The 14,506-nt window shown below is 39.9% G+C and overlaps 1 protein-coding gene across 1 annotated transcript in view; it reads right to left on the bottom strand.

The window, feature by feature from the left end:
• The window catches only part of IRF2 (interferon regulatory factor 2), a 132,788-nt gene that overhangs the window by 24,054 nt on the left and 94,228 nt on the right, over positions 1 to 14,506 (bottom strand). The window contains exon 6 of the mRNA XM_006834429.1: positions 7,834 to 7,951. Within this exon, the coding sequence (XP_006834492.1) occupies positions 7,834 to 7,951 (118 nt within the window). The remainder of the gene's footprint in view (positions 1 to 7,833; positions 7,952 to 14,506) is intronic.

Consider the following 14,506-nt stretch of genomic DNA (forward strand, 5'->3'; position numbering starts at 1 on the left):
TGGAAACAACCCAAGTGTCCATCATCAAGGATGAATGGATAAACAAAATGTGGTATAGACATATAATAGAATACTATTCATCCATCAAGAGAAATGAAGTTCTGATACATGCTACAACATGGATGAACCCTGGAAACATGCTGATTTAAATCAATTAGTCACAAAATGGCAAATATTGTACGATCTCACTTGCATAAAAGAGGAGATGTATGGAGATCAAAGTTTATCAGTGGCTACAAGAGGTGGGAGAGAGGGTTTTGGAAAAATGGGAGTCTGAGAGGACAGTTGTTCAAACCACAGAGCTACTCCATGGAAGACAGATCAGGCAGTCTGTTGCTGTAATGACGGACAGCCTTGGAAACCCAATGGAAACGTTCGACTGTATCCTATAGGGTTGCTGTGAGTGGACACTGACTCAGTGGCAGTGAATTAGCTTAGAAGGCACTGAGTTTTGCTTAATGGGATGGAACAATCTGGAAACAGACTGTGATGGCTATACAGCATGATGAATGTTGTACCCAATGTCGCTGAATTGCTTACGTAGCGATGTTGAAGTGACAAATATTTAGCTATGTATACTTTTACCATGATAAAACATTAACAAAACACCAATGAGGAAAATGCAATTACCATGCCTCTTTTAGACGGGAGGAAACAGAATTATGGAGAGTTAAATAACTTATTTTGGGTCCGAGATCGAGAAAGTAGCAGAAACAGGATTCAACTTCAGCTACACTTGACCTCAAAGCCCAGTTCTTAAGTTCTTTCAACAGAAACAGCTATGGAAATTCAAACTAAGCTACACTGCTTTCTTAGGTTCCAACCAAAAAAACACCTTCCATTACGATACTCTGGGGTCATAATCAATAGTGAAATTTCTTATCAACGGTTCTATAGTGGGTACCATGAGGCATGGTGTGGCGCTGTGGGTTAAAGCGCTGGACTGCGAAGTTTGTTTGAGCTGTAAGGTCAGCGGTTCAAGCTCACCCACCATTCCTTGGAAACATACAGGGTCGCTATGGGTTGGAACTGACTTGACAGCACTTAACAACAACAACACTGGGTGCCAAGCAAATTCTCTCATGGTTGGAAAAGCTAAAAATCCACTGATCTTCCCTTGCTTATTAAGGCCAATCCATGTGGGCAAACTACCCACAGGAATGTAACTTTATCTGAACCTAGTTGCTAAGAATTACAGCAATATTATTCATGGCTGGTTACCGAAGACCGGTTTGATTCCTTAAAGTGTCCCTCTTACTTTATTAACAATTGTTGACTCTCTGGTGGGCTCAACTTGAGAAAGAAGCTTACCCCCTTTTCTCCAGAGAAATCTCTTTAAAGCAGAGACTATTTGAAATGGAAAGGCCATTAGAGGTGGTTGTGTCCTATAATTTTGTATTTGGAAAAACCGCAATCCAGAGTGGTGAGGTAAATTGCCAAGGTCACTCATGTAGCTGCAGAGTCAAGAGTAAAGCTTATTAGCAAGGCATACAACATTAGTCCATCAACACGGTACAGTGGAAAGTTCTTTTGACCCTGTCTGGGAAGTTGAGCATTGAAACTATTAATGCCAGCCCTGAGGATGCTGCACAGATGGAGGCTAATTTTGTTTCTCAAATATACTTTAATATGATTTTGATAATATAATAATCACAATATTATTTCACCACCTCTAATCACAGAGTGATTTATTGATACATCTCACAATATCCCAGAGAGAAAGGCAATCATTTCAGAGAAAGGAGTTCTGTCTTTGTGTGGGGCAGACTAGCCCTGACTGTAGCCATAACCAGACAAACCGGTTGGTTTTAGTTGCAGGATGAAGCAAGAGTGTGGTTGGTGCAGTATAAACTCTTCACCCCTACTAAGAAAGCAAAACAAAAGAGAGCAAATCATGGCTCCCAATAAAAAATCAATAGAGTTAATCAATATGTGTAAGAGTCAACAGCCTGGGCACTGAAATCTGGGTAAGACTTTTTGGATTTAGTTGCCTAATATCTATTTCATGCTGTGTTGTAGCAGCAGAGCCTTAATTGCCATTCAATAACAACAAAAGACAGTACCAACCTGATTCTAGAATCAGGTAGGAGTCCCACTGCCCAGAATAATCCAGATTCAAAATCCAGCATGAAAGAGGTGGGCTTCTTTATTCTGGAGTCTATGAGAAGCCATGGATGGAGACGTGGTGAAATTGTCATGTTTTAAAAATCACTCAGTAGAATAAATGGAGAGCTGGCAGAATGGATGTAGCATTCCGACAAGAGCGAAGGTGAATGGAACCAGTACCAGAAGTCAAAAGAAAAAGACAGATTTGAAAAACATGATGAGAGGAGACAGTTAATTATAAATGGGATAAGGATAGAGAGGAGAAAGACACATAATATAACATGATAAAAGACAGGCTTTGAGGTGGGTTTTGTTTTTAGTAAATAAAATCTTCTTAAAGCTGAGAAATAATAGCCAAGTTCCATTGCCTATGGCTCCTGGTTAACACACGTTGAGCAGAATAAGCCCCAGGTGACTCAGCTCTGTGGCCCAATCAGCTGAAGAGAAATAAGGCATGTTATCAGTTCTATGTGTGACTACATTGTGAGATCTTGTTTTCCATCTCACATGGAGTTTCATGTTGCTAAGCATTTTCTTCTGGCAGTCCATCATATATTAGTCTTCTCTGCCAACACTATAATTCAAATCCTTCTCCAGTATTTCTTACTGTATATGCCATGGGCTGCCAGAAGAATGGAAACTGTCTTGGATGAAGTACAACTAGAATGTTCCTTTAGAAGTGATGATGGCGAGACTTGCGCTCACGTACATTGGACAAATTCTCAGCAGGTACCAGCCCCTGGAGAAGGACATCATTATTGGGAAAGCAGGGGTCAGTGAACAAAAGGACAAAGTTCATTGTGATGGACTGACACAGTGGCTGCAACAATGGGCTGCAATACAGTGGTGTAGCAGTAATTGTAACAATGGCACAGGATTGGACTCGATTTTGATCTGTTGTACATAAGGTCACCGTGAGTTGGAAACGGCTCAGTGGTACCTAACAACACCAAACAAAGCATTTTCTAAGGGTTCTGATGTAACTGACCTTGTCTTCGGTCTCCCAGGAGAAGATGTGGTACACAGTTGACAACTCAACTGAAAATGTGCATGGAAGATCTTCACTGCTATCACCCTTCTAGCTAAAGATCCGCCTCAAAACTACATTCTAAATTCTATATAGAATTATACATTTGAAGCACCAGAAAAAACAAGGGAAAGAATAAGAAGGAAAGGAGATAGGGAAAGATGAAGCCATAGTTCTGCCTAGTCCTGTCCAGTATCACCCTTCACTGTCTTTGAAATTCACCCAGTGAATTGAGTGTCAGAGGCTACAAACCTGCATTATAATCATGTGGTCCTCATGGAGCCCCGAAACTTAGTCTCTAAGTTGCAAATCTGTTCTCTTGCTTCTTCATTTCTCCTTACTGACACATGCGCTCCTAAGGTTGGCTAAAAGCTACTCAGGATTCACTTTATTAAAGTTGAAGTCCTGGTGTGACACTGTAGGATCAGTAATAGACTGCTAACCATGAGGTCGGTGGTTGAAACCCACCAGCTGCTCCTTGGAAACCCTATACTGGGTCATTATGAGTCAGAGCTGACTCAACAGAACTTAACAACAACAAAATCAAATTTAAAAGCAATTACCAAGACAAGGATTCCCTATAAGGTGCATTTTGGGCAGCCAAAATTAAAGCAAAATCCAAAATATATTATTTCCTAATTGCTCTATGTCTAGTCACTAAGGATTTCTTTTATTTCATTCAGAGTAATGAATAGCCTCCTTTGTTTCAAAGCAATCGCAGCTTTACTGAAGGGCGGGGTTACCTTTTATCAAAAAATACAATGGGACTATAAAGTACTGCCTAGGCAAGTCAGACAGAATGTCCGCACCTGCAAACTTTTTACACTGGTCTGGAGATCATTTCAATACAGCTCAGCATTTAAAGCACTTCTAAGCTGGGTAAGATGCCAGCTGGGTGTTGTCATAACAATTCAACATGTTGCTGGCTTCTTCCGTTTTCTAAAACCAGTAGTCATACACACACACAATTTAATGCTAAAGAAAAGCAAAAATGAAAGTTTTTCTCCCTCCCCTCATAGAGAAAGCAGAGCTAGGTCTCGAGTGCTACACACTATGCATTTAACCGTACACAAGAGATGGAACATATAAAGGCATGATGTCTTTAAGTATGGGAACCCACACACATCCTCAGTGGGCACAGTTAGCTAACTCTATAAGTACGCTCAGCTCTTATGGAGAAGTCCAATCATAGTACACAGCCCTCCCTTCAACACTCTGTGTGTGTTTCCTGTTATGAGTGTGGCAAGAATAAACGTAAAACATAACAGCAACCAGGTAAGAGCAGCACATTGTACATCTTTCACACTTAGCAGATTTATTTACAAAAGAGCCAGCCCTACCCAGAATAAAAATATACTGCTGGCTGGCCTTCACTGGATTAATTATTTTCAATTTATTTCACTAGCTAAACAGCCTATAGACAATGTCAAAAAACAGTACCAAGTACTGATTCCAGTTCCCAGAGTTAATCTTATACATATAAAAGTAGAATGAAAACATCCTGAATCTTTCTTCTCAGTGTCTAAATACAAAAACTGGAATGAAATCTGGATTTTAAAACAAATGAACTGAAATCCAAAGTGGTGTCAATTTAAAATAAAGCATGTTAAAAGGTAAGGAGCTCTGGAAGAATAGTGGTTATACGTTAGACTGCTAACCTCAATGTCAGCAGTTTGAATCCAACAGCCATGGGAGAAAGATGAAGGTTTTCTGTTTCTGTAAAGATTTACAGTCACAGAAACCATATGTTGCTGTTGTTGTTGTTAACTGTTGTCAAGTCGGTTCCAATTCATAGCAACTCAGTGTAGGTTTCCAAGGAATGGCTGGTGAATTTGAACTGCCAACTTTGCAATTCAACCCGATCTTACAGTCCTGCACTTATCCTACAGCGCGCCACATTGTAAATCCTATATAGGGTCACTATGTGCAGGAATCGACTTGAGAACACACCACCACCTGCACCAAAAAGTAAAGAGAGAAAAAAAGAACCTCATAAATTCCTCAGAAGTCTTGGAATCAAAATCTTGTGTTTCTCATCATTTCTACCCACAAATCACAAAGATTGAGATGGCTAACTAATCGTCTCAATGTGTTGGCAAAAACCCTCTGAAGAGTTTAATAATAAGATTCCTCAGATTTTTATCAATGATCACAAATTATCTATTTCTTTAAAATATTGCACATATCTACTTTATAAATAATTATGTAATTTCCTAAGGGTTACCAACTAATTAAAAAGACACTCAAACTCATTTTGCTGCTGTCTATTACTGACTTCATAGTAAACCCAGAAAGAATCATTTAATCCATTAGGCGAGCTCCTAGCCAAACCTGATGGTTTTCTTTGTCCTTGAAGTTGGTAATGACTCACTAAATGAATGCCAGCTCCAGGTAGCCTTGACTGTACAAAAGGGCAAAGAACAATGAACTGAATAGAAAAGTTTTATACTGAAGACTCAAAAAGGTTTTGTTTTTTTTCCTTCTAAAAAGTAAAGAAAACTCTGATACAGTAGAGGCTCTTGTTTGACATTTTATCTGAGGCTGACTTCACCACAAACATGGAGGGGCACTCCCCAAACCAACCAGCTCCTTCAAAACAAACTGAATCTTAAGAACAGTGTCTGAAGGTTTGGCAAATGTGTTTATTTAAAAAAAAAAAAAGGTTCAGTGAACATACTACACTTTCCAAGAACTGCCTACTGAGAAAAGCAAGAAAATGGAAGAATCAGAAGAATTAGGAAGGTGGTGAAGGAAGACACGAAGACGGTCTCTCTAGCCCTGGAAACAACCATGGAGGCAAGAAGCCAGTGCAAGGAGACCTGGGAGTTTGGGCCTCTGTCAGGCAACTAACTTCCCAGCTTCTTCTTCGGGAAGTGACAGATTCCTTGGTTTCTAGGGCTCCTTTCAGCTCAAAATCGACTGTAGGACATATTGCCTCCATGTAAAAGTGCCAAGTCGAGGTGTTAGCTCTGGGAGTAAGGTGTGCATTGGATGTACAGTGTGCATTCAGTACATGCTTTCTTCTTCCTTCTGCCAAAGTACTCTATGAAAGTTCAAGGAAGCTTCTGCATGCATGATTCTATTGCCAAAACCAGAACTGAAGGGATGAAGGGATCATGCCCTCACCATGCTGGATGAAGCTACAAGTCCATTATTATATCCACAGCCTCTGATCTGCACTCAACCCCAAGCCTAAAACGACCCAAACACAAGGCTTGCTGTTACGGCTCTGCATGGTCTCTCTGGTTCTGGTCAGCATGACTTGATGGTGGAAATCAGCAGTACTAACTGTTTACAACATGCAGCCAAGTTTAATTCAAAAGGGAGTCTAAGCAAAGAAGCCCATCTCTGGGTTTGGGACAATAGTGAATCCAACTTGACTGCCAGGCCTCCTCCATTCTTCCACTGGGCCCCACCATCCACTCACCACAGCAACCCAGTGAGACCTTATTAAAGTGCAATTCACAGCATGTCATCTTCCTGCCTGAAGCCCTCCAAGGGGTGGTGGCTGCAATTGTGGGTGTGTATGTGCGAACATTTATGCACTTTACTGTCTATATATGTCAATAAAAAATATTATAAACAATCATTTCCCATAACATTGAGAATGACACCCAACCACCTTGCCATGACCTTCAAGTATCTCATGAGTTGTCCCTGCCCCTTGCTTACTCTCATTCTGCTTGCCCCATGTTCCATATGCTCAGCCACTGTCTGCCTCTCTTTCTGTTCTCCCAAGTTTGGAGGGTCTGTCCACACAGCACTTGCTGCTCCCCTCACCCACTGGTTTCAGGTGAAATGTCATCCCTCGGAAAGGTCCTTTGGCTCCCCAATCTCAATGTGATTCCCTGTCATTCTCTGATCTCATTGCTCTTTGCCTTTGCAGTTCGACTGACGATGCTTCCATTAGCTGTGGGTTTATTTGTTAACTATTTGCCTCCTTTTATGCTGGGTTTCCTAAGGAGCTCTGATAGCATAATGGTTACGAATTGGGCTGCTAACCTCAAGGACATCAGTTCAAAACTACCAGCTGTTCCATGGGAGAAAGATGAGGCTTTCTGCTTCCGTTAAGATTTACAGCCTTGGAAACCCTGTGCAAGGTCACTGTGAGTGGGAACTGACTCCACAGCACATAACAACAACAACATGCTGGGTTTCCTACTCTATCTCCTGCTTGTAGACGGCATGTAATATATGGCAAGCACTCCAACAGATTTGCTGAATCAAAGTGTGCCCTTTGGCAACATGTCTTTGTGCCTGTGTCTTCACCTGTAACACAGGCACCATCTTTGTAGCCACAAAGTCTGCCACAACACAGGTGCTGGGAGAATTCATGAATAGTCTTTCCTCTCCTTGGTGCTCAAGGTCAACACACAAACATTTTTCACAAGGCCAAATATTGAAAGAAGATTGAGAATCACTAATCATTAGTCACTGGGGGGAAAAAAATTCATCTACTTGGCCTCTGCTAGAAAACCACCCTCGGCCTTCTTTTTCTCAGGCTGACACATCCAAGTTCCATTATTTGATCCTCAAAGTTTTTATTTTTCAACCTTGTAATCTTGGGGCTGGGACTTGCATTTTGAGATAGTTCCAACACTTCCTCCTACTGACTGTTGTTTCAAGATCACTGCTTTACAAATTTTAGATCCCTGGGGGCCACTCATGTGTATAAAAAAATGAGATGTCAAAACATTTACCTATGATGTTCACCGTACTATCCACTTCATTTTTTATAGCTGAAGTCAGGACCGCATACTCAGGAGAAAGATCACTTACTCCATTACTAAGCCCCAAAGATGACTCAACTGGTTCTTGCTAGGAAGAAGAAAAGAAAAAGAATTGAGAACACTTTCTTTCCCTCCCTTTTCTTTAGTTTAAATTCAGCTGTCTACTTTCTTAATGCTGGGGTTATGAACGCATTTTCTACTTACTGAAAGTAGCCTTAAGTTAATGAAGCACATTTCTGCCTAAGATCATACTGTTGGGTTCAAGGAAATAGTACCACAGCATCTGGCTTGCCTTTAAAAAACAATTACCACTCTGACAGTAGTAGCTTTGCTAAGAGTTGAACAAGACTGCAAAATTGCCTAAGGAAAGTACTGCACCATACTGCATACCTTCTAGGTGCTCTAGAGTCAACAGCAGACTCCGTTTTTTAGTTACCTCTTTTGTAATTATTTCTTAGGAAAATGCTCTGTCTCACTAATTGCCCACTTACAGGAACCCAGAGGAAGCTGCGGATGGATTTGCCTCACAAGTGGCTTGCCATCACTTCTGGCCACTTGAACACCCTGCATTGAGTGGCTGGCTGCTAGCATGGGCCACACTCACAACTGAACCCTCCCTCTACCCAGGCAGCCCCTCATCCCTGCTTTCATCAATGCCTTTCAAGTGCTTGAATGACCCAGCCAGCCAGAGAGGCTGCACACTCATACTAAAGGACCAAAGAGAATAAATCCCTTGACCTCATTACAGTTTTAAAACTTGCTTTTTTTCAATTTCATAGACCCTCAACTCCCTCTAAGAGTGCTAACCAACTCTGGGAAAGCCAGTCCTGATGTACAAGTTGACTTTCTGTGAAAGTAATCAGGTCAGACTCAAAACAGCCACACAGGATGACTTACAGGGAAACCAAATGGGAGAGGGTGGAAGGGTATGAAGAACACAGAAACGGGAGCTGGGGATCATGTGAGGTAGAAATATTACGAATGGTATTCAACTCAAAAGCGTGTCAAGCATTTTGATCAATTTATTTATGTGTTACTTAGAATCAATGATGATTCTTTGTTTTTTTAATTATAGAGAAGTAATACCCTGGTGTGAGCTCTGTGGCTCTATAGATTAAGCACTGAACTGCTAACCACAAGGTCGACAGTCTGAGTTTACCAGCTGCTCTGCAGAACAAAGATGAGGCTTTCTGCTCCCATAAAGATTTACAGCCTTGGAAAACTCTATACAGGGTCACTATGAATTGGAACCGACTCTTTGGCACTTAACAACAACAACAACAACCCTGGGGAAAATTACCTGCTCCTTCCAGATTCTAACAGGTTATGAAAACATTTTCAGGATGAAGACAATCTCACCATGATAACTGTGGATTTAAAGACATCACTTCACCATATACGTCTATTTTAAAAAACCATATATTGCATGATGTACCTGAGGTTAAACATAAGGAAGAGTCCAGAACGCCCCTACTTCGCAGAGATGTTACCACTGTCTCCCTCAACATCTTGTGTTTTTAAGATTTCCAAATAAAGTCTTTTTTCAGGTGTGTGTGGCAGAGGGAGAGGGACTGAATCTTTTGACTGATTTGAGCAACCATTCATTTCCATCTTCAATAATTAAGCTTATGAGCAAGTGCCTGACCTCCTAACTTCCTTTCTTACCCTCTCCATTACCACCTTTGGTCTCACTTCCACTCTGTTTGCAGAATCAAGCCCCTAAAGTGGTGGTAAGAGTAGGAGCCTTGGAGTCTGGCAGGCCTGGGGACAAAGCCTCTTCTATCATTAGTTGTAAGGAGCTCTGGTAGTGTAGTGGTTACGAATCGGGCTGCGAACCTTAAGGTCAGCGGTTCGAAACTACCAGCCACTCCTCGGGAGAAAGATGAGGCATCCTACTCCCGTAAAGATTTACACCCTCGGAAACCCTGTACAGGGTCGCTATGGGTCAGAACCAACTCGACAGCACTTAACAACAACAACAATCATTAGTTGTGGGGCTTTATTTAACCTCCATAAATGTCTCTTTGGACACCATAAAGAGTTATAAAATAAGGGTAAACATGGCATTCATGCCATAGGGATAATGTAAAGATAATATGAGATAAATATCTGCCTGGCACTTCTTTTTAAATGACTACACGCTATTACCAAAAATCAACAAAAGCTCTCCCAAATCCTCAAGACTCTTTTCTCTTGCCTCACCTCTCTGACATCCAACAGGGAGGACCATACACTCCCTTTTGACCCACCTCTCCAGGCTGAATTTCTGCAATTGAATGTCTGCAAGTCTCTCCAATCATACTTTGCTTTCTTGTGGGCCTCCTCCATGGTCTCTCTTTTGTCTCCCCTCCCCAGTGATGCCCACAGTTCACTCCCACTTCCCATTACTCAATCCCATGCCATATGATTGCTAGTTTATAAATACTAAATAGAGGACATTTGAAGAAATTATGGGAAGACTGCTAATTTTCATGTATTTCTTCTGTCTCAAGTTTTTTGTTTTTTGTTTTTACTCATTCTGTTTCCTTGTTTCCTACACAGTTAATGAGGCAAGCAGACTTGCATATATTTAAAAATCTAAATTATTCTGGTTTCTCAATTGAAGAACTCTAAGTGTTCCACATGATCTGCAGTGTAATTAGTGACAAGTGATACTTTTGTCACTTTACTCATGAGAAAGCCATGACTCAGAAACTAAATTAATTTTCCAAGATCACACTACTCATAGCTTGAGGATATACAAGTAATGAACCCAGTCTCTGGTCATGAGACATGGTTAAATTCCAGAAGCTTTCTGTCTTAATAAGCCCTGTACCCTGCACTGCTTTCATAATGGACCCATGTATTCTACAAATGGAAATTAACACAGAACTATTTTGAACAGTTTTACACTCCCCAGTTCCACCTTAAAGAAACTGTCAATTTCAATGCCTTCAATGCAAAACACCTCCTGGGTACTACCACTCCCTAAGCAGCACCTAGTGAGCTGTACAAAATGTAGCCAGCACTTTCCTGTGAGGTTTCCCTTATATCAAGAATGCAGAACAACAGGTCCATGAGAATGTGAAGAATCTTTACATTAAAACTCTTTGAAATGACTAGAACAGGATTTTTTAAACCGAAGTTATACTAAAACCAAGGAACCCACATCCAAAAAAAAAGCACTGTATACTTCTCTATGCAACATGAGCTTCATCCTGCAAGTAATGAATGACTGACTACCTGCTGCCTCTCCTGGCCCTCTATGAAGTCCTCCAATTTTATTGTTCTAAATGTCCCTCCAACTTTCACATGCATATGAGGTTATAGACAATACCCTGGCTTGGATCAGACGAACATTAGTCCTCAAACTGACATCTTTGCTCTTGAACACTTTAAAGAGATCTTGTGCAGCAGATTTGCATAATGCAAATCATTTGATTTCTTGACTACTGCTTCCATGAATGTTGATGGTTGATCCAGCAAAATGAAGGCTTTGACAATTTCAATCATTTCTCGATTTATATGGATGTTATTTATTGATCCAGTGTTGAGGAATTTTGTTTTATGTTGAGCTGCAACCCATATCAAAGACTGTGATCTTTAATATTCATCAGCAAATATTTTAAGTCCTCTTTGCTTTCAGCAAGTAAGGTTGTATCATCCACACAAGGTTGTATCATCCACACATCGCAGGTTGTTAATAAGTCTTCCACCAATCCTGATATGTTTTTCTTCATATAATCCATCTTCTCGGATTATTTGCTCATCATCAGATTGAATAAGTATGGTAAAACAATACAATCCTGACGCACACCTTTCCTAATTTTAAACCATTCAGTGTTCCCTTGTTCTATGCCTCTTGGTCTATGTACAAGTTCCTCATTCTCCGAAATGTTGACATGAGCCACAAAATTAAGAGCCTTTGCATAGTCAATAAAGCACAGGTAAACATCTTTCTGGTATTCTTTGCTTTCAGCCAAGATCCATCTGACGTCAGTAATGATATCGCTCATTCCATGTTCTCTTCTAAATCTGGCTTGAACCTCTGGATGTTCTCTGTCAGTATATGGTTTCAGCCATTTGTGCATTACATTTAGCAAGATTTTAGTTGCATGCAGTATTAATGATATTGTCCAATGATTTCTGCATTCCGTTGGGTCACCTCTTTTTGGAATAGGCACAAATACGATCTCTTCCAGCCAGTTGGCCAGGAAGTTATCTTCCAAATTTCTTGGCATAGATGAGTGAGTGACTCCAGTGCCACATCAGTTTGTTGAAAGATTTCAATTTGTATTCCATCAATTCTCAGTATCTTGTTCTTTGCCAAGTCCTTCAATGCACTTTGAACTTCTTCCTTCAGTATCATTGGCTCTTTATCATATGCTACCTCTTGAAATGGTTGAACATTGAGCATTTCTTTTGGTACAGTGACTCTGTGTATTCCTTCCAACTTCTTTTGATTCTTTTTTTGCATCATTCAATATTTTGCCCGTAGAATCTATTGCAAGTCAAGGTTTGAATTTTTCTTCAGTTCTCTCAGCTTGGGAAATACTAAAATTGTTCTTCCCTTTTGGTTTTCTAACTCCAGATCTTCGCACATTTTGTTACAATATTTGACTTTGTCTTCTTGAGATGACCTTTGAAAGTTTCTGTTCAACAATTTTACCTCCTCATTTCTTCCATTTGCTTTATTATATTATTTCTTGACTGTTGCTTCCATGAGTGATGATAGTAGATCTAAGTAAAATGAAATCTTTGACAGCTTCAATCTTTTCTCAATTTATCATGATGTTATTTATTGGTCCAGTTATGAGAACTTTTGTTTTCTTTATATTGAGGTGCAATCCACACTGAAGACTAGTATTGGATCTTTATCAGTAAATATTTTATTGTATTATCTGCATATCGCAGGTTGTTAATGGATCATCCTCCAATCCTGATACCACATTCATCTTCATATAATCCATCTTTTTGGATTATTTGTTCAGCATACAGGCTGAACAAGCAATTATGGTGAAAGAATAAAACACTAGCACACACCTTTCCTGATTTTAAAGCATTCAGTACCCTGACAACTGTCTCTTGGTCTATGTACATGTTCCTTATAAGCACAATTAAGTATTCGGGAATGCCCATTCTTAGCAACCCTATCCATAGTTTGTCAAGGTCCTCACAGCCTTGGCATACTCAATATAGGACAAGTAGTCATGTTTCTGATACTCTGTGCTTTAAGCCAAGATCCTCTGACATCAGTAATGATATCCCTAGTCCCTTGTCCTTTTCTGAATCTGGACTTTATTTCTGGCAGTTCTTTGTCTGTTTCATTGACAGCAAAATTTTACGTTCATATGATGTTAATAATATTGTTCAATGAATTCCACATTCCACTGAGTAACCTCTCTTTGGAATTGGCACCAATATGGACCTCTTTCAACCAGTTGAATCAGTCTGTTTAAAAATTCAAATTGCATTCTGTCAATTCCTGGAGCCTTATTTTTTGCCAGTGCCTTCGGTGCACCTTGGGCTTCCTCCTTCAGTACCACTGGTACTTTATCATATGCTACCTCTTGAAATGGTTGAACATCAACCATTTCTTTTCAGTATAGCAACTCTGTATTCTTCTCATCTTCTTTTGATGCTTTCTGCATCATTCAACATAGAAACTTTTAATACTACAAGCTGAGGCTTGAATTTTCCTTTAGTTTATTCAGCTTGAGAAATGCTGAGCATGTTCATCCCTTTTGGTTTTCTGATGCCAGATCTTTTGTACAATATTTGCCATTTTGTGACTAACTGATTTAAATCAGGATGTTTCCAGAGTTCATCCATTTTAATACTTGACTTTGACTTCTTGAACTGCACTTTTAAATTTTCTTTTCAGATCTTTTACATCTTCATATCTTCCATTCACTTTAGTATCTCAATGTTGGAGAACAAGTTTCAGTTCCTTCTCATATCCATTTTGGTCTTTTGTTTCTTTTCTGTCTTTTTAATGACCTTTTGCTTTCTTCCTGTGTGATGTTTTTGATGTCATCCCACAACTCTTCTGGTCTTCAGTCATTAGTGGCTGTTTCATCAAATTTCTTCTTGAGATGCCCTCTAAATTCAGGTGGGATATATTAAAGGTCATATTTTGTCTCTTGTAAATTCATTTTAATTTTCTTCAGCTTCAGCCTGAACTTTCACATGAGCAATTGATTGCCTGTTCCACAGTCTGCCTCTGGTCTTGTTTTGGCTGGTGATATGGAGCTTTTCCACTGTCTCTTCCCACTCTTTACACAATCAGTTTGAAGCCTCTGTATTCCATCTGTTGATGCCCAGGTGTATTGTTGCCTTTTATGTTGTTTAAAAAAGATATTTACCATGAGTAAGTAGTTAGTCTTGCAAAATTCTATCCTGTATCTCCAACATCATTTCTATCACTAGAGCCATGCTTCCAACTTACTGATCCTCCCCCTATATTTTTTCAGTGTTCACATTCTAACCACCAGTATTTTTTAATGCATCTTGGTTGCATGTTTGATCAATTTCAGATTAAAGAATCTGGTAGAATTCTTCAGTTTCATCATCACTGGCTTTAGTGGTTGGTGTGTACATTTGAATAATAGTGGTATTACCTGATCTTCCTTTTAGGTGTATGGTTATCATCCTATCACAGACA

Source organism: Chrysochloris asiatica, unplaced genomic scaffold (genome assembly GCF_000296735.1).
Source record: "Chrysochloris asiatica unplaced genomic scaffold, ChrAsi1.0 scaffold00011, whole genome shotgun sequence".
NCBI classification, from domain to species: domain Eukaryota; kingdom Metazoa; phylum Chordata; class Mammalia; order Afrosoricida; family Chrysochloridae; genus Chrysochloris; species Chrysochloris asiatica.